The sequence below is a fragment of the Balearica regulorum genome, chromosome Z (assembly GCF_011004875.1).
Source record: "Balearica regulorum gibbericeps isolate bBalReg1 chromosome Z, bBalReg1.pri, whole genome shotgun sequence".
Classification (NCBI taxonomy): domain Eukaryota; kingdom Metazoa; phylum Chordata; class Aves; order Gruiformes; family Gruidae; genus Balearica; species Balearica regulorum.
Window position 1 is genome coordinate 47,937,974 of NC_046220.1, and position 21,347 is coordinate 47,959,320.

Consider the following 21,347-nt stretch of genomic DNA (forward strand, 5'->3'; position numbering starts at 1 on the left):
ACCACTCTTCAGTTACAACACCGCTCTTTGTTCTTTGTACACTACAAGTTTTCTGTACCAGGTACACAAGCAGTGCCCTTTCCACCAATACTTGGTTTTCTTCTTTATAGGATATCCTATACATATATCTACATGTGTGTGTGAGGGAGAGAGAACAGAGAGAAAATGCAGATATTAAGGTTAAGGGCAATCTTTTTGCTGTCTTCAGCTATCTTAATGATGGGTATAGAGACAATGGAGTTAGAATCATCTCTGAGCTTGACAGTAATCACATGAATGCCAACAGCTACAAGTTACAGCACGGGAAACCTCAACAAATACTGGGAAAAATACTAGGTTCACAATGAAGTCAGTCAAACACCGGAAGAGGTTGTCCAGTGACGCTGAGGGATCTCCATTTATAGACATATTCAAAATGCAGTTGGACAGGCCCTCAGCAACCTGATCTGAATTGGTCACAGATGGAGTTGGACTAGATGACTTCCAAAAGTTCCTAAATTACTGCATGACTACAGTTCTATCCCAGTTCATCTCTTTTAGAAAAGAAGAATTACTGAAAGTGATCTAAGGAAATTTCTCAAAGGCAGTATTTAAAAAGATAAGGCAACGACTATTTATAAAGCAATAAACATAACCAGGAAGTTGGTACTCACCAAAGAGCTGGACTGGTGTAAATGGTATGGTCTGAGCAAGTCTCATTAAGTTGTTTCTTTCAACAGCTGCAAACAACACAGATATCACTACTATACTGAACAAACAACAAGCTGGCCGAGTTTCAAAAACATCTGGTGGCACTTTACTGTAGTGTACAAAGCCAAGGAGGCTGCAGTGTGATCCCTTGTCGGATCTGATCACCATTCTACCCAGCCAGCAACTTCCCTTTGCACACCCCATAGCATCTCACAAGCATCAGCTGCCACTCTTTCCCCCATTCATTGATTCCCTTCTTCCAAAGAATCAGGCTCTCTGGGATAACCCCCTTGCACCCTGGATAGAAGGACTGCTAACTCTTTGTCCTTCTCCTTCCACCAAGGGCTGCCGCTACTTTCTTCTCCTGCCGGCTCCAGAGCAGCAACACTGTCAGGCTCAGAAGCACCTGAGGATTTAGCAAGGCATCACAGGAAAATCCAAGCTTGCCCTGCACAGAGGACTGTTCCTTCATCTGGGCTCCTTGCCAAACAACATCAGTAACATTATTATATCTCCCTAATTAGGCAGCTTATTTCTCAGGCAAACACCTTCAAAACTTCAGAGTGCCAACTAAATATTTTTGGATTTGTTCCTGCAATGACTCAGTTATCTGGAAGTGGGAGAGAGGTGTCAAGTAAGCTGCAAAAAGTAAGACTAGAACAAGGAGGCAACTCTGATGCTACACTGCTGACTGCCTGATTTCCCTATACAATGGCTGAAGACAAAACTAGCGTCCAAAGTGGAGAGTGAACCACAGCAGAGTTGTGTTTCTCTGCACAGTAACCAAAAAGCTTTGATGACAGACTCTTCCAGAGATTGGTCACCATCTGTCCTTCTTTTTAAGATTGCTTCTCTGACCAGAAATTAATTAGAGATTATTTCACTCAGAAGGAAAGAGCAAAGGGGACCCATGACATGCCAACCCATGAATTAGGGTCCTCATTTGAAAAGATCTGCATTTCAGACTCCACTTCAAGACTTGTTTATATATTCTGAATTCAACAGCCATTGGTTAACATGCCTGAATAGTTTTGGAGCATGGATTGAAAATCAAGGTCCTCCCTTGATGCCTCACTAGGAACATGCTCTAGTCACAAAATTAGTGCATAGCAGGGACAAGCATGTGAACAGAGGAGCTGCCAGACCTCTGCCATCTGTCAGACCCTGACATCACCCAGCACACACTCTAGATCCTCCAGAAGCAAAAGTGAAGTGCACTTGCACCACGTGCTGAACTTGGGTCAAAAAAGTTCTTTGTGCAGAGAGACAGAACTGTATTTGCCTACACAACATGATAGCAAAAATAATGCATAAGCAGTGTATGGTGCAGGATTTCAGTATCAAACTTTTGGGCTTAGTTGGCTAAATTCTATCCTGATCTTCCTGAGGAAAGATAAGCCTACACTGGAAACCTCTTGAGACATTTGTCAACTCATAATGGGAACCACTCTCAGCTGTGCTAAAAAGTCCTACCTAATCTCAAATAGCATGCGTGATGAGAGCCAAATTAATCACTGCAACAATGCCATGATGTTAGAGAAATTACTCCTGTACCCTGTTTACAAACCAAGAGGAGTTATTCCTGGTGAAAAATGTATGGTTTTTTGAACTTCAGGAGGCTGCTAATGCTTCTGGTTTACCCTAGGCTTCCCTTTAAAGGAGGCCAAGTCCTGTAGGCAACAGAGACATCTACTGGCAAGCTCTCCACTGTTCTCCTCCGGGAAAAACTGAAATCCCAGCCTTGTGGGAAAATCTCTGCATACTCAGTTCAGGAAAAGACAGGACTGCAGGCAATTAGCATCCAAATGATTTATTCCCTGCCAGATTTCCAGGAGTTCATAGGTATATAAACACAGATTAAGTAGTACAGGACCAATTAACTGAAGAAAACAATTCCAGAAACTATAAAGGAGGATGTGGGAGGTGTGAGGGGAAGTGACAGCTATAAATAAATGAGTGCCTCTTCTGCTCCCCCAGGAATCGGAGCTCTATTCATTGTTTCCACTGATATTTTGAAAGCGATTACCTACATTCTGCTCTGGATTTGGCAGAAATACCCGGAATGGAGCAATTAGCAGCAAGAAAGTAATTCACAATTTCCTACAGGAGCGTTAGGCATGAATTAATCCAGAACCTTCTTAGCAGTGAGCAGTTGTGCAACTCTTCAAAGTGAAAATCACAGAGCATGACAAGGGAAGAACTAATGTTCTTTTTAATTTGTTAAATTACTCAGCTATCATTCTGGTGCCTCCTGCTTACCTGAGTAGTGATGATGCAGATCTTGAGATGTTTTTAAGCAGGTGAAGATATCTGAAATGAAGTTTAAAGGATCATTATATTAATTATTATAACAGAGATAAATGCATGATTTTTTAAATCCTTCCATCTCAGAGTTTGTCATGAAACAGATTAATCAGAATTAGGGTATCAGCATTCTAAAGAAGATAATCACTAATAGGCTTTAACTATGTTATAATGTACAGTATATTGGCAGATTTCAGTCATCAATATAATATAGCCAGATGACTTATTTATTCAGGGAAATGGTGGGAAACTTGTGATATTAACCTCAAGGACATGTAGCTTCTCTAAGCCAATTACACCTCTGGGACATTAAAAGCACTTTGCTGTCCATCATGCTTCACAGCCTCCCAAAGGCATGATTTTTCAAACTCCATCCTCAGTCATTAAGCATTCCATTAACTATACTATTACACCAAAGTTATAATAATAATGCCCCATTAACCCACAACATCTCAAATGCTGTTAAAATATAGAGAGACAAACAGTTTCTGTGGTTACATATTTAACAGGCACAGACAGATCAAATTTGGTCCAAAAATCTTTGGTTTACAAAAAGTCTTTTTAATAAAACCAAGATTAATGAGCATATTTTCATTAATTAGATGAAATCACTTTGTTATATTGGAAAACAATCCTTCAGAAAATAAGTATACTGCACGACTTTTAATTCTGAAAAATGAGATAATAAAAACTGAATCTTCATCAAAATATCTGAACATTACACTTTTCTTCTTGGTGTATTTTATTTGGTTATAGTCCCTTTTCCAGTGAAAGAGATCTTAAATAAAAACCATAAATATATGTTGGGGGAAAGGCCAGCATTTCCACTGAGTGCCCTTGGTGATTCAAGGTCCCTTTTACTCTCTTTCCTGCTGGACTCAACTAGTTTTGTTGCATTTCATATGTTGTAAAACAACAAACATGAAAAGAGGTCTGGGGGCTAAGTCATTCCTTTTGAGGATGGAGAAAAGTGGATTTTAATCAAAGCAATGGTGTGCTCTAGAGAGTAGCTCCACAACCCTCTATGCTTACAGCAGCGTGCTTCAGCACCACAGCATTTTGTGCACAGCCAGACCCAGAAAGAGCAGCGCTTGAAGGGGAGATAAGTCTAAGAACAACTCATTTCTGCATCACAGCTAGCCTCAAAAAGAGATAGGTGCCCAGCTGCTCAGCTTCTTACAGCTAAGTAGTATGTCAGGAAAATTGGAAGATAGACTAAAAGGCAACAAATACAATGAAGTTGTACTAGCGCTCCAGTGCAAAAAAGTCATTCCTTGCTACAACCTCGAGTTTCTTCATTGGCCATTTCATAATAAATTCAGTCCTTCACTGATTTCACAATTTCAGGAAAACCATACAAACAGAAGAATTACACCAAACTGCAACTTGAAAAATCAAGCATATATCAAAAATTTTATATCACAATCCATCCTCAGGAATACACCCTGCTTTAACTCAGGAAGTCTCTTAGACTGCCAAGGATGAAATCACCACCATCACCTTAAAGAGCTTCTTCCTGCTGAAAAGGACAACATTATTGGGCAGACTAGAGTAAAAATAGATTTTTCTTTTAAGATTCTGTAGTTTTCATGAGAAAAACATGTTCTCATAAAAATAATCTTTCAATTTAAAGTACGAATTAGTAACTAACATATGAAACAATAGCTGAACATCTTCCTATAACCCCTCAACTATAGTAAATTAACTTCCCTTTGGGTTTTGTACTTCAGAATTGTCATAGTGAGATTTGCAGCGAGGAATGAAAATGATTGACAAGCAACCAAAAACTTACTGTCAGTTTCCTCTGAAGTTCTTAACCTGTTTAAAAGCAAACATTTGATATTTTACTCCAAAATTTCTGTCATTAAGCTAACACTGATACATATAAAGAGGTGTCATCTATGTGAAGGCAAAATAATAAAAATTTGATCGGCAACCATAAAACAAAATAACGCTCAGTGCAACTTTGTTCATTGCAATGATCAGAAAATAATCTTCAGTTACTGAAGACCAGCCAGATTTTTCTGTAAGTTTCTTTCTCTGCTTTATGTTGAGCTACTTTTATGATTCTGCACCATTGTTCACACCATTTACACTGCAATAACAATACTGGTTAAAGACCACTTGAATCATATAGACAATTGTTCATTTTTCAGTCAATGCTGAGATGTATTCAGAGCCACATACACCATTACCGTTGCTTGCACAAACCCAGACTTTTTAAACTGATGGTCCTTTGGATTAGCAAGGCTGCAGAGAGACTACAGCAAGAGCATTAACGTTAAAGCAGTCTTTGTGACAAAAGACAGTGGATATGATTCACCTCACAGACCAGAGAGATCCAACTGAAAACAACAGACTAAGTGACAGAATCAGGCCACTCAATGGCCTGTAAATCCTGCTGGTAAGTATGTGGTTTGCCTACTGCCTCTAAATGACTGGGTTAAAAAAAAAAATAACCAACAAAAAACAACAAACTACCACACCACAGGATGGGTAAAAAACAAGGTATCTTTTTTCCTCTTCCCACTGTGAAAGCACATGGGATGTGACAGTTTTCTAATGTCTTTTATTTATTACATCCACAGCAACTAAGTAAGAGAGATATAAAAGAAATTGATGAAAATAAGAAAGAAAAGGAAAAGGACACAGCACTGCATGTGGAAAAAATACCCCTAATATTAAGATAATGATCAACCAAGCTGGGAAAAAAAATAATCAAAAAGCCCACAATAAAATTGAAAACACTTTTGAAATCAGTGCACTTTCACTAAATAGATTCAAAGTTTAATAACTATTGAAAACTCATTAAGAAAACCAAGCTAAATCTAACTATTTTGTAAGTTTGCAGACTCAGTATGAAAGAGATTAATCAGAAAATGAAAGAAGCTTTCAGGAGCTGCTAGCATTTTAATTATTAAAAAAGGAAACATGCGATTTGCACAGCAAAGGTACATGCAACTTTTCATGCTCACTAGATTGGAATAATGGCTAGTTAAAGATGCTATGGTGATCTTAGTGATTGAATTAGAAAATTGGATTATTGTTAGAATAAAAAGGGTTAGAATAAAATTATACACTTTTTTAAATGGGTCTCCTTTATCTCCATTAATAAGGCTTCTTTTTAAAAAACTTAAACAGAATGAATTGCCTTAACTCTTCATTTCACATAAATTTCTCATCCCAAGTGTATTGCAGAACTGAAGTGGAAACCTACAGAAAGTATAGAAGTCTCTTTCTAAAAGCATGTGATGAATATCTTAATACACTAATAATACATACGAGGAGTTCCTGTTCAGATTACTTTTCTTGGTGGTTCCCAATACGCTATTATTCAAAGTCTGTAAAGGAGAGAGATACTTTTACTGGTAAAATCTGCACATCATCGTCATATACACACTGTGCAACTCGACAAACTTGAAAACGCTTATTGTTATCCTTATCGTTAGCATGAATAATGACACCGACAGGCAGGTGAATCACAGCATTGCCATATCTACACTAAAATGGAACTAATTTGCTTACATTATAGTTTTCCATGCTGTCTCCATACATTTGAATAAAACACTCAGGTACCCACCTATATCTCAACACACTCACAAAAGCATGTTGAAGGTCTTCTAATATGGACAGTATTAGAGAACTCTCTTTATATTGGAAAATTCCAATTTAAGGATAAGCTTTACAGTTGTTGAAAATAAAATGCACCCTAAAACTCTATAACAGAAGAAGGTAACAGCCTGAGCAGCTTTCCAGTGATATTTAGATGACATATTTTCCAGGTCTAAGAGGTAAAGTACTCAAATACTCTTTTAAACTTCCAGCCATATTAGGGAAAATTGGGCCAGCCAGATCTTCCTAATATGCTAGTCAGAAATGGGATTATTCTTCTGATTAATAGTGAGGAAGATTTCAATCCTCAGAAGAAACAGAGCCCCCCATAAAAGTCTGAAGAGAACAAAGTTTAAACATAAATTAACTAAAATTCAGCTTTGAGTATTATCTGAAACTTAACTCATAATTTTTTTATTTCACTCATGTTTTCACATTGCAGCTTGCTTTGTGAAAAAATCTTTAACAAAACTAAAACTTTCCTACAGGCACCCTTGCTATTTCCCTGCTACCCATCAGGAGGGATTTCTGAACCACTAGTGGTCAATGGGTAAATCTGAGTAGCACCACTTCAGGAAAAATACATTTCTTTAAAATATATAATACTCCAAGTGGAACAGTTGGATGCAGCAACATTCTTGCATCTCAGTGATATATATAAACTCTCATAACACAGACAGGACTTAAAGAGAGGCATGGTGATTCAGGGGGTATTAGAGGCTGTATCTTGAAAGAATAAATAATTTGTTGGCATTCAAAAAAAAAAAAAAAGTTGGCATTCCAGAAGTGACTAGTTTCAGCCCAACTCAAATCCTCCTGTAATCAATGGAATTTTTCTGAGAACTTTAAAAATCCCACCCTTGAGTTTTACCCAAGACATCTTAATGTGGGTTTTAAATTACTTGGTTCCTTCACAGCTTCCCTGACTGTACCTTTATTTTGCTTGTCTGACCCTGTGTTTCACTTTTCAAATATTTATTGATTTATACTCCAAGATCAGGTTTTACAGAACACAAAACCAGTAAATTTATTTCTATTTCTCTCTCTCACTCTAGTCTTTCATACAAAAACCTGCCATTTTTGAAATTTGGATTCCAGCTCTCTTCCCTGGTATTTGGGATTCAAATTCTACAGCACTCAGAACAACAGATCTAAAACTATCTAGTATCTAGTTTATTTTTGTTCCTTACAGAAAAAAAAAAAAAAAAAAAGACAAAAAAGAAAGAAAAAAGAAAAAGTTAGTAATAGCATTTAGAGTGAAAAAGCAACTAGGCTTTTTACGATCACCATTTTAATAATCAAGAGTGCTAGAAGTAAACAGGCAAGGAAGGATGCTGTTGAAAAAGGAAGAGGAAAGGATTATTTCACAGTTCGTTTCCTTAATTTATTCTTTGTTAATTTCTTTCATACGTCTGAGATACCGCTACACAATGTAGTGAAAGATAAATTTTCTGCCATTATCTACATCACTTTAAAACAGATAGAAGTTTCTATAATCCAGATTCCTGCCCCCAGTCTTCAGGAAATACAAATTGGTCTAGCACCACCAAAGTCAATGAGACTATGTCGATTTAGATAGGCAGAGGGACCTTTCCCTTACAGAGCTGCAAATTAATTCTGATAAATAATAAGATATGGTGTTTATAAGCCAGTGGTTAAGAAATTTAAACTTTGCAACTATTATTTTCAATATTTAAGTCCCATTTTGCAAGAAATAACTATCTCTGTGTGATAGACTGAGAGCTAGCTAACTTTCCAAGCTGTACTTCACTCTGCTAACCAATTCTGCCCACAGGTTGAAGACCAAGCTGTGTGCTCACTCATTGCCTAATGAAACATCAACACACACATTATTTCTGACCAACTTCTTCATACTCAGAACCGCTCTGTGACTCAATAATTTAATATCCTACTTCAATAATCTCCATAGACTGTTAACAGCTGTTGCATTATTCATTTACTCGCACACATGTGCTGTGCCAGCAGACAACAAAGTTCTTCATCTCTCAAGAGGTATTTCATGATGAAGAACCTAGAGTGGCAAGTCCAGGGACATCAGTAGAGCTACCCTGGGCTCATCCCAGCCAAAACTATATGCTAGAATGTGTAATCTTAGGTCTTACCTCTCGAGAATGCCTCAGGTAATCACAGAATGGTACAGTATGCCTACCAATGTCTTGATTTTTCATTTTCTGGTGCATGTAACTGAGACGTTCCAAACCTAGCCAAAAGAGCAGGTATCAGCTATTTCCAGAGTGTAAATGAACAGCTCTACTGCTACCAACCAAACTATGCAGTGCTATAAAACAAATATCTGTATACCATGTTGCCCCAGCAAACACGTAATGGGCTATAAAAGCAATAACAGAATTTCATAAAGTTAAAACAGACTGTTTCCATTCTCTGTCAGCAGATTTCAGAGGAGCGCAGCCCTTCTCAGGCCTTGCTGTGCTGAGTCACAGCATTCCCTGGTGCTTCTCCCAGCAGCTCACAGGATGAAGCCAGTGAGCCACATCACAGCAAAGCTGAAAGATAAGATGAACTATGCAAAAGATTTCTGAGAACGAAAGAGCTGGAGAATTACTAAAAGAATGCTATTGCCTTTTCTTTCCAACAGAGATGATACAGAATTCATTTCTTCCCTTTGGAGGATGTGTTTCTGAGCAATGACTAATGAATAATGCATGCAGAGGATCTGTCAGCAGGTACAGTATCACAGCACTGCCTGTGAGCGTAAATGTCCTGAGAAATTCATGAGAGAGTTTATTTTTGCAATTAGCCAAGATGCCACTTTAGAAGACACCTCAGGAGAGGAGACAAGGATATCATCCTCCTTGCTCTCACTTATTCCTGAGGATTAGTACTCTACTATCTTCCATGTGAGACAGGCAGCACTCCCAGAAAGATTTAACTGACCTTCCATCCAACCTATGGCCCTTCTGTCTTTGCAATGACATAGCAAATAACCAAGTCTTGTGTTCTTGCAACCTAATGCTAATTCTGTAAAAATTATACCATTAGGTGAAAGTGATGGATGACACTTTCAATTTGTGAATTTTTTTTTACTGCTTCTTTTTAAAATCTATTCCGAATTTCACCCTCTGCAAAATACCACATACTTAACTGACTGAAATTAGACACAGTGAGCCAGTTCTTGCTGTGTTTCTCTTGCTCATCCCAGACATTGATCTCCGCTGGCTCTGAGCTCACTTGGGTGTTCTGAGGACAATCATCCACTCTAATCACCTGGCAAGACACAGACAAAATGACACTCAATTTATAGGATGACTAGCACCTCTGCAGTTCCTCTGACAGTCTATGACGTGGCCTTTCAGAGCATCATTGAAATGCCAATGACTGAACTTGCTCCCAACTGAGATACAAATTTCCCCATTTTTGTTACAAGTTGCAGAAGACAGATTGTTTTTGTCTAGTAAATGCTACTAATGAAAGATCTTTACAGCTTTTTAAAACGAAGTTTGAAGTCCCTCAAAATACCTTCAGAGATATTAGGTCTCAAAGTTCAAGTCTAAGATCTGTTGCTGACCTGAGCATCTTATGTAAACAAATCAGTCTTCAGTTTTCATCTCATTAAACAGAGATAAATCTTTCCAGCTGACAAAGATCCTGGGAATCCCTTTATAACTTTATAAATAGATTTTTATATATGTACACATACAGACATTTATGAAACTTGCCCCATACATATGACACAATCAATATGCTGTCTGCAATGTGCTAAATGTTTGACGGTTTCAGAGAAAACACTGAGGGACCCTTGTAGGCAGGAGACAACATTAGGAGGCCTGGCTTGCTTGTTTTACACTGCCTGAATGTGGCTTACCACTCCTTCAGTCTATCCTAGATCATATGAAGCCTCCCCCAAGTCTTCCTGCCAGCTAAAGTGCAAGGACTGATAGCTTCCTGTGTAAAATCAGTAACACCCTTGGTATAGTATCTAGCAAAGTCCATAGATTTCAACACATTCAAAACTGAAATCTCACATATTCAAACAAAAGGGAAATTGAACCAAAGCCAGACACACAACTAAGATGCCCCCGTTTATGTGCAGAATTTTAAATGTATACATCTTTGACTAAGCCATACTGCAGAACTGCTCTTAATGAATGAAAAAGACAGCTATGGGGTGTGTGATTCTCTTGCATTTGCACATACCGGCACCTGAAGGTGTTTTTGATTCTTCTTTCCTCTCCCAGACTTTCTGTCTCTGTTTTGTTGTTTTGCTTTTGTTGCCTCACTGTGGTGCAGCTCACTGGAATGTAAAGACTCTGTGAAAAAAAGAGTCAAAAACCACCATTAAGCCACAGAGCTTTTATTTACTAAGAGGAGATCTGATAAGACAGAGTTGGCAGATCTCCAGAGCAAGCTGAGAAAGACTTGTGACACACAAAGCTAATACTCATGCAGTTCAGTGCAAAGATGTGCACCAACACAAGATATAAAACAACAAATGTTACCCAGCATGTCATACTATTCATACTTAGAACTGGAATCTGCTATATTTTCGCTGTTGGCAAGCAAATCTTGTGGTGAACAGGAAGGGTTTTAAACTGGCTAGAAAAATGTACACCTCTTCATTCTCCATGCATCCATCTGACCTATGATACTGCTAATGTATCTCTTAGGGATTGTGTAATTTATTTTGTCTCCTGTAACTCTTGCATTGCATCCCCAGGGCAGGAGACTTCCTCAGAGCAACCACTGTCCCTCCGTCACCCCAGCAGTGTACCCACAGCCATAAGGATCTGGTGAGATGAGGAGAATCAGGGTGGCTGACACACAGGTGTGGTGCAGCTTGGATACCAGGCACACTTCAGAAATTCCCTACAGCAGTCTGACCCAGCACAAAGAAAGTGAAGAAGTATCTCTGGACTCTCAGCTACTACCCTCAACTGCAGCTAACACCTCCTGGGTGTAAAGGAAATATTTTTATAATGTCTTGGGCTCCCCAGTAAAAGACACTGTACAAGTGTGGTGTTTTATAATTACCTCCTGTGGCCTTAAAGGTTTTCCGTCTTTTCTCTTTCTTTGGTGACTGTAAGCTGTTGCTCCTGCAGAAACTCCAGTCTCTCCAGAGTGGGCTGATCCAGAAGGAGGTGCTGCGTTTTAGCTTGTTGTGAGAGATGCTGCTGCTGTGATGTGACCTGTCGGAGTTGTAGGAGAAGGACTTTGATTCTCTTATCTGGACATGCCTGGGAGGACTACCTGTGCAATTGCATTCATTGTTATAGGTGGAATGTATGCACAAGTTCTTCTTTTCTTTCTTCCCTGAGCTGAAAACCCCTTTTTCATCACCTTCAGAGAATCCCCAGTTCACATAACCACCTTCAGTTTCTTCCCTGTCATTGCAGGAGAGTGCTGCACTCTCTTCAATATCCAGCGATGGCTGGAGACCAAGAGGATGATCAGCCTCTACGGCATTAGTCTTTTCTGATGGCAAGTGAATAGCAAAGTCTCTCTGGCTCCATTGATAATCTTGTGGCTCTTTTCCAATGAGACCCACACTCCGCAAGTTTTGCTGCACCACAATGTTACTCGGCAGTTCATCTCTGAATGCATCGTCCCTGTACTTGGCAGGAGTGCTCAGAAAGGACAAATTTAAGGTAACATCCTCAGATAAAGACCCTCCCTGATGGTCAGGGGGCACCAGCAAAAATTGTCCATATCTAGGCGTTGACTTAGTCTCAGAGGATACTCCCGAAGTGAGTGTGTCACTTTCTATTTCTACCTTTCGAGAGCTGTCTTCTACCACCTTGTTACTCTCAGTCCTCAATACATGGTCTTTGCACTCTGATGGCCATTGACTCCTTACCAAGCTCCGTAAGAGGGAGGGTGGCATGCTGTAGTAGTGGTACTTTTTGTCATACAAACACTCGAGGCTGCTCAAGGTTTTGGAATAGAGCGCATTGCTCCAGCTGTGGGGCAGCTTCCTACAGGTTCGATGTTTTGTGTCAGCCAGTAAGGCTTCTTCCACCTGCAAGGTGTCTACAGCTGAAAGCACTTTCAGGATGTCCACTGTCAAGGCAGACAGGTCTTGCAAATGTCCTAGCTGGCTGTCCAGGGAGAGTAAAGACTCCTTGATGTAAAATACCTTCTCATGCACTTCTTTAAGCTGCAGAAACATCTCCTCCACTCTGGGTAGAAAAAGAAAAATACCAAAACATGGATCTTTACTTCTGTTTGCCAGATGATGAAGGAAGCCATTAACACATTTCAAAAAGTCAGTGTTTCAAACAGCCCTTTTTTTTTTTTTTTTTTTTTTTTTGTGGTGACTTCCATTCCTATGAATGGACAAAACCCATCCAGACTTACAACATGTCATTCAGATTACTGGGCCAGTGACTTTTAAGGAAAGAGGCTTTTTGCTCAAGGATTATCTATTTTAAAAACTGCTTTTTTCCTATTAATGTCGATTCCTTGCCATAGAACTACTAAACCATGGACAGCAGGACACAGCTTGGGAAATGCTGCATTGGCTATTACTGTAAATGTAAAATGCTGTAAAGTATACTTCTTGTCAGCCAGTCAAGCTGTGTTTCTACATTTCCTGTGAATCTCACACAAACCTACAGATTCCCTTGCATTTCTCCAGTACTGGAGACTGCTGGGAAAAGGGTCTTCCCAACACCCTTTTTGGCCTCTGGGAACAGACTTTGTATGTCTGATGCCATCAGTTATCTTCAGGTAAAATCCAACTGCCCAAAAAGCAAAGCCTTTTTTTATGGTCTTCAAATCCCCAGTGAACAGTGCAAGAACTTCTTGGCCTGGAATGATATAATTTTAACCAAATCATTATCTTCACGTTTCCTGAAGATACTCTCTCTGGTGCTCTATCACTATGACAATGATAAACTAGCTGCAAGCAATATGCAAAAGTTGCTCCTTTCCTTTGTCACTGAGCAACTAAAAGATACAGTATTAAACCAATAGCTGAATAAAATCAAAGACCAGTGCCCCAAAATATTTTATTCACCTAACTTAATTTCTGTATTAATGTTATACAATGCTGCGAAGTGTGTTTCACCTTTGCACTCAGAAAAAAATTCCTTTCCATATCTATATTTATCCACTAAATGAAATCTTCTTGCTGTAATCGATTCCGCAGCTTTTGAACACAGCTATTTATTTTATTTCTTTTACAGGGGACATTCATTTTGCTTGTGTGTTTTGTTTTAGTATGCAGAAAATAAGATTATGAACAGGCAAAGATTAAGAGGCTACCTTTCTCTAGGCAAAACAAATTTATTAGATGAGATCAGTATTGGCATTCAGTAAGACTTTTTATAGCACTCGCTTTCTTTAACTCTTCCCATTACACTTAACGGCAGCTTTGCCATTGATTTCAAAAGAAAGCTAAATTAGGCCAATATTAAGGGTTTTGAAACCCCGTTGACAGTTCTCTATTGACATTTTGCAAACGGAGACACTACATTGTAGATAATGCTCCAATGGTTATACGGTTATTTCTGTAAACAGTAGTCATACTCAATCACAAGCAATACTCTCACAGTGTTCCTACCCTGCTAAGCCTGTAAATAAAAATATGTATAGCATGCTGTACTCTGGCATGTTTTCGTGGTGCTACCTGGTCTGCAAAAGTGAAACTGAGCAATACCTTACTGTACCCCTGTACTGCACACTGCACACATTTGGCGATGCAATTCTGCCAGCAAGGCTTCCCAGCCAGGTCTGCCATGTAGTTCAGGTACATTACACTTCCATCAAATTATCAAGGCCTATTGCATGCTATTGCTCCTCATGTTTGCAATGGGCATAAACCGTGCCAAAAGCAGTAGCCTATTGAAGTCTTTTTGTATGACAAATGTATACGAAGAGCACAAATCTGCAACAAAACACACCTTTCTGTTGTCAGACGAATCCTTTCACTGTCACTGGAACTCAAGCTCTCATTCTTCTCATGAAAATATTTTTCCACACACTGTTCCTCAAAGTCATGGAGTTTCTTCAACTCCTCATCGCTGAGGTACAGCTCTGAAAAAAGGAAGTAGGAATTGCTGTGAAGCATACTTACAAATACAATTGTTTATAAGCATCCATGAGAAAAAAAGAAAACTCTCAGAATAGGTTTCCTCGCCCCCACCCTTGACAAGAACAAATTTGACCTAACTCCCTGAATTTGTGCTTATGTACAAAGACTCAATATACCAAATACATGTAAATGGGCTTTTTATGTTTCCTTAGACAGAAGCAAAAACACACTGACAAAAATTCCAGTGCACTCCATTTTAAAGCCTCAAAAGTATATACCAAATGGCTGCTCACAAAGATGTATTTTCTCCCAAACTTCTCCCTGTATTGTGTAGTACATGTGTGATTCACAAGACTTAGCTATAAATATGTAAGACTTACAAAGATTTCACTATCATTTGGTCCAGGCATTCATGTAGGACAAGTCACCTATAAATTACAGTCACCTCAGGTACTCAAAGCTACAAAGCTTTTTTTCACTTAATTGCTGCACATGTTCATATGTATAAAACATTAAGCAAGATTACTGGGTGAAAAAGAACACAATCAAAAGTTTAAAACTCCACAGCTTGGGCTGCTCATGATGCTATTCTGCTAGCACACCAAGACTTCTGACAGAACAGATCAATTATAAGTCAGTATGAAGAAATACATACGGTGGAAAGCTGCTTCTCTGATCCAAACTCCACATCTTCCAAGCTTCTTTTTTATTTCCTTTTTTACATACCAGAGTCCTCACTGTACTTGCTAGAGGGGTATCTGTGCCAAGTGACATGGCAGTGTTTGCTACAAGCATGTAGTACTTGGCTGCAGCACACAGCCCAGCTGGGACCCCCAACCCCCACCCCCACCCCCAGTTTTTTGGGGTCCCCCTCTCACTCCGAATGAGACTTAATCATCTCCTAGGCTCTTTTCACCCCTAATCCTTCTGTGTTCTTGCCTCCAAGATTTTACTCTCTGTATATTGGTATTTTCCTTTCATTGTTTTTCCACAGGGTGGCACTGGATCCTCATTGCTAAAACCAGTTAATTACAACCACAACACAATTTAAGCGGAAGAAACTTATCAAGCAATGCACAGGCATATAGAAAAGGGACACAAAAGTACATAAACAGGAAAAAGTCTCTTTCTGAGAGAAGTGTAGGCAAGGCATGAGCCCTCTTCTACCCAAGGACTTTTAGATGTGCTAAGCAGTGCTTCAGTTTTTCTTGGGCCTAATGCACTTTACAAGTAAGACATCCTCTATGCTACACCAGTGACTTACACTATGCATGCATATAAAATAAATAGTGGTACTTCAAAGGCAGGCTGATGTATCCAGTCATGATGGAGGAGCTGAGCCTGGGAGCAGCAGTAAAGCAGCTCAGCATTGATTAGTTAAGCCCAGTTCTTAACTCTGTAACCACCTGTGAGCATGCCGGATATCTTCAGGGATTCATGTTCAGCAGAGAAAATCCTAAGTAAATCATAATTCAGACAGGGTCTGCTCACCTCTGTTATTAGGCATCAAGGATGTACGTTGCATCAAAAAGGATGAGGCTGTAGAATACTATGCACTAATGTACACCCAATGTTTTTTCAGATAAGGGTACAGCCACCAGCTGCTCCTCCTCCTCATTCCCCTGCCTCACTCCACCAAGAACCAAGCCCCACTATTGAGTATTCATTCCAATCCCAACATCTTGTGGTCCCCTCCCCGCAATGGCTAGGGCTGCTCCTGGCAAAGTTGCAGGAGTTGGTGACAGTGGGTCAGGGAACTGGTATGGCATTAAAGAGGCACTAAGAAGGACCCTGTGAGTCAGAAGTCCAGGTTGGGAAGGGTGAAGGAGGTGGGGTTAAGGTGCAGCGATGAGCCAATGCACAAAGGGAAGGATGCAGTGAGGAGGTCGGAGGCCCCCATGCTCTCTCTCTGCATCTGCCATCACTGGATGCCCTCTATCCTCAGGCTCTGCAGCTACTTTCTCTGCGCAATTAAAAAGGACTTGTTGGTCTTTTCAGGACAAATGTACAGAAATGTATACTTCCAGTATTGTTTACTTTCTTTCAAAATAAGGCCATTCTATCCTACAGAAACAGCTTTTGCCACTTTATTTCAGCTCAGAGTTGTGATGTATCTCGACTGATGCACAGTATGTAACAAAGCAAAAGCCAAATACAAAGCAAAGCATCTCCATAGTTACTTTTTCCTACAAGAGTTCTCAGACAAGCAGGTTAAATTCAGTTTTGCAAATAAAAACAGCCTCCAACCCAGACAATATCTTTTTTTTTTTGGGGGGGGGGGGGGGGGAGGAGGAAGAGGAGGAGGGCAGTGAGCTACAAAGTGATGGGACTCTAGCAAAACATTCCTCATCAGCTATTTCTTTTGGTCCCTAGCTTAGGTCTGCTTACTTAGTCCAACATCGCCTTCCTCTTGATCCATCTCATTTGGGGGCCGATGGTGGAAGATGCGGTTTATCAGAAGTCCAACGTGGCTCAAGAGGATGAAAGGTGGAGGCAGCCATGGCTTTTCATGGTAGGTCATAATGTAGCGGTACCGGTTGTACTTCCAGAGCTTGTTCGATATGGCTTTCAAATCATAATAAACATTACTGAGAAGAGAGATAAAGGGGGAAGGAAGGTGAAACACCCCTATGAGGAATACTTGCTATACAGCACAAGATGCTTGTCTGCAGATCTAATTTGACACTGGAGAAAAGTCCCATCCCTCCAGTGAGGTAAATCAGCTTAGCAACTTCCATTTAACAAAGCAGCAGCATGTGCCTGCAGCTAGTGCACTGAGAATGAGATCTTCAAAGCTGCCTAAAGGATTTGGAGATCCAATTCCCATTCACATTAATGGGAACTGGGCAAAGAATATCCCTGAAGTGGCTTTGAAATCTCAGCCAGATTATTTAAACTTTAATACATAGCCTAACTAAGAATTCAACATTGTCTGCCTCTTTGGGCTGGATTAAATGTAGGAGTCAGGCTAAGGGAAGACTGTTAACAAAACGGTTCTGCTGTTCTTCAGTACACTACCACTAAACAAAATACTTGCTGCAAGAGGCAGCTACATGACAGATTCTTCTGCAGGGTACTCTTTGGAGCCGTGATGCTACTAAACATGGCTGTTGTTGCACTGAATAATTTCCCATACCTACTATCACAGACGCAAGTACAGGAAAGCAACTTTGTGGGTTTGGCACTGTTAATTTCAGTTGCACCATCATACTGCACACACAGCATATTATCACAAAAACATCAGCTTTGCTTCTGGGAGCACAATTAAATATGTTGCTCATACCCATTTTTCGTCCCACTTCTAGAACAATCAAATCACTAGGTAGAAGATTTAACATATCATCATTGCTGAAGGTTTAAATCTAGAAATAATTCAAATTATAATTTCACAGCTGTGTATTAAAAAAAAAAATTAAAAAATTGATGCCTTGCCACAATTTCAGGAAAGGGATTTCTAATTGGAAGTGGGAATAGAATGAGTTTTGATCATTCAGTTGTCTTGAATATTAATCACTACATTTCTTCATTTGGTATTTTTTTAACCTACAGCTGACTTTTTCTTCTGCTACAATGCTAGAACTCTAGGAAAAAATAATTAACTACTTTGGTTAGACTGCTCTTTACTAGTATTTTGCAGAACTTGATTCACTACAAGAGTTTTCCTGTTAAAACTTGAAAGGTTAGAATTACTATAAAGACACTCATTAATTACTATAGAATTACTATAAAGACCCTTCCTACTCTGGCAGCAGACATTAAAAAACAGATAGTTAAAAACATCACAATTAGATTTCAGCCTAGAATATATCAAATTGCACCAAACAACAGGAATTTTCAAGTTATTTCCTAAAGGAAGAGCATGATCCTACAAAGCCATTATCCTCTTCTCTTGAATACCTTCTCCACTTAGCTGCCAATTTAAATCTTGGGCTACCCTATGATGAACATTATATAGGCTCTCAGCACGACAAACACAGCTTTTACTAACAAAGGATAAATTACTTCAGAGCTGAATTAATGTCACTTGTTTGCCAGCTGAAGTTGTCCACCTTCACAGAGGCAGATTCTGTTTAAATGGCAAAACAGTTTAGGTGTGTGCTCACCATCACCTTCTTCTCACCCTCTTCCTTCCACCATTTTTTTTTTATTCGCCGGACCCCCATGGAAGATGAGGTAACAACCACCATCAACATGACCCTGACGGGGCATTTTTGGTGAAAGGTTTTTGTGGAAGTGTTGGCATAATGTCTATTAGTTGCTTTTGCTTTTGCAGCAATATACCATGGTACCTACTTAAAAAAAGCTATAAGCAAGTTGACCATGATGATGTACTGCACAAAGAGATAGACAGCTTGGAGGAATGGTGTGAGGAAGGAGCCAGGAGGACAGTCTTCATTGGTTTCGCAGACTGAAAGTGAAGGAGATACAGAGCATGGTTAGCATGGAAATCAGAGCAGAGCACAGCAATGGCACGTGCTCCTCATTTGCCCCAACAAGAAACAGAAGAGTCTTTGTCACTTTCCCGGAGATACACTACTAAATTTCCAACTAAAATCTACCTCCACATAAAGGAGATCCGAGACCTCTTCATGATACTACTGCCCCATAGTTTCCATTGCAATATGATTTCATACATATCAGTTCTTATGCCAGTCACCCCAACTTTTTGTTAAGGGGAAAAATGAGGCAGCTGAAACATATCTGGAAGATGTCACACACTCAAGTAAACTGAAATCCAAATCTTTGATCCTTAAAGCAAGGCTTTCACTGACTCCACTGCGGAAAGGATACAGCACAAAGGCTGCTTTATCAGTACTGGAGTGTTACTCCTTTAGAGCTTCAGTAAGACCATTTTAACTCGTGTGCAGAAGATATATGGCTACGAATATTTGCAAGACGAAGCAACAAATCATAGAAACTAAGTGAAACCGCTTAATGATTTTAAATTGTCAGAATAAATACTTCTCAGTCTTTATAATTTTTAACCAAATTTTACACCTTTGAGGACATTTTAAAACATATTTATAAGGCAGCAGCCCTAAATTCCGGACATATTCCACAGCATAAAGAGTTATTAGAGAAATCATAGTTTTATTTGGGAAATGTCAAATTTCTAAAGGTTTAGCATTAATAAGTGATTAAATGGACTAAACTGTGAAACTTAACAGTGTGCTTTCATTAAAAGAATTTTGACTTATATAACCAAAATACATAGCCATCATGTGACTGTTTCAGCAATAATAATGGATGCAACATCTTATATTATTTTAATGAATCAGGACTATGCTGAACTATACCTTTATCGATTTGCATACCTACTGTTCTATTTTAGGGACTGTTTTACTTGTACTCATCACTTGGCAGCATGAGAGTGCCTTCCATCTGTAATGCTGAAATACCTCCTGGAGCATCTGGTTCTTCTCTCGTACTGAGACAAGGTCAAAGCCATAATCAAAATGCAACATTTTTCCTATTTACATTGATTGGTTCTATTTTTCCTATGTTCAACTGGTTTATCTGTTTAAGAATGATGCCAAGTTCTTCTTACATGGTGAAAAATAATTTTTCTTTCTTATTTTTCCTTTTTTTGTTTTCCCTTTATTCTTTCTTCCTTTAAGGCAACTTTGTAGTCTTTTATCCAAGAGATCAGCAGCTTTGGATTCACCTAACTGGAAATTCATTTCACTGCCAGATCCCCTGACCATGAGCTAGCTCAGTATTAGTTCCTATGTGCTTTGCTCTGAGCTTTGCAATATACTTCATCTGAAAAGCTAACTTTGAAGGTTTTTAGTCTTAATCTTTATCTTTAACAAAGAAACGAATATTCTCACCTTTATTCATGCAGTACTACTCTTTAAGGACATATATATACAGGAATCAACACTGTTTGAGAAAGAATAGACTCAACATGTGGTCAGACTCTAGTAGCCCAAAGTGGACATGTTTCTGCACATATTAAACTTAAGCTGTTGAGCCGTACTGTGAAAACTACCTACCATCTATTTCTCCAGCATAGACCTCACCAAACATCATCCAGTAGGGCTGAAATACAATATCTCGTGCCAGAGTCCAAGAAGGAGGCTCCTCTGGTGAAAGGATTGCCTTTCGTGACACTCCAAAACTCAGCAGGACTATGGCCATCATGACCACGATATAGAACATGTTTGCTGTCTGGAAGACATGTTTGAATGAAAGAATTAGATGTGTTAATTACATGGAAAGGAGACATACATTTTAGGGAAGAGTATCAATCACTGTTTTTACAAATCAGAATATAAAAACAGGGCTAATAATCTAATATCCTGAAGGAAATAAAAATATTTTATTTCTATGACCTGGACTACCCAAGTATTTCATAGAGGTTAAAATCATCCTGGACCAAAAAAGCCACAAGTCCTACTGGCTTCTCAAGTCCCTCTTAAGATCTTAAGCAAGATTTGAAAAACACAGAGAGCTTATGATGGTCTTTTTCCTCAGTGGTATTTCTTCCAAACTGAGAGCAAGGAATAGCAGTGAATGATTTTGCCTTCTAACACTGAATTGGAATTACTATGCAAGACAGAATATCACAGTATTAATAAGATAGTTCCCAATAACCGAGGGAAATTACAGTGGGAATGTGCAGATGTCCCTCAAGACTAGGCAGCAGTTCAGCAGCAGTTCTTATACCAAAAGAGCAAAAAAATTAACTTTGATCTCAGAGAAATTTTGCCTGCTAAAATGGGATACA

The 21,347-nt window shown here is 39.2% G+C and overlaps 1 protein-coding gene across 1 annotated transcript in view; it reads right to left on the reverse strand.

The window, feature by feature from the left end:
• TRPM6 (transient receptor potential cation channel subfamily M member 6) overlaps positions 1–21,347 on the reverse strand; it is an 88,873-nt gene that overhangs the window by 14,569 nt on the left and 52,957 nt on the right. Inside the window, exons 22-33 of the mRNA XM_075739251.1 lie at positions 20,614–20,788; positions 18,911–19,025; positions 17,006–17,205; positions 14,487–14,619; positions 11,617–12,761; positions 10,783–10,895; positions 9,726–9,852; positions 8,730–8,827; positions 6,277–6,335; positions 4,787–4,812; positions 2,950–3,000; positions 654–719 (exon numbers count right to left, since the gene is read on the reverse strand). Of these exons, the coding sequence (XP_075595366.1) occupies positions 654–719; positions 2,950–3,000; positions 4,787–4,812; positions 6,277–6,335; positions 8,730–8,827; positions 9,726–9,852; positions 10,783–10,895; positions 11,617–12,761; positions 14,487–14,619; positions 17,006–17,205; positions 18,911–19,025; positions 20,614–20,788 (2,308 nt within the window). The remainder of the gene's footprint in view (positions 1–653; positions 720–2,949; positions 3,001–4,786; positions 4,813–6,276; positions 6,336–8,729; positions 8,828–9,725; positions 9,853–10,782; positions 10,896–11,616; positions 12,762–14,486; positions 14,620–17,005; positions 17,206–18,910; positions 19,026–20,613; positions 20,789–21,347) is intronic.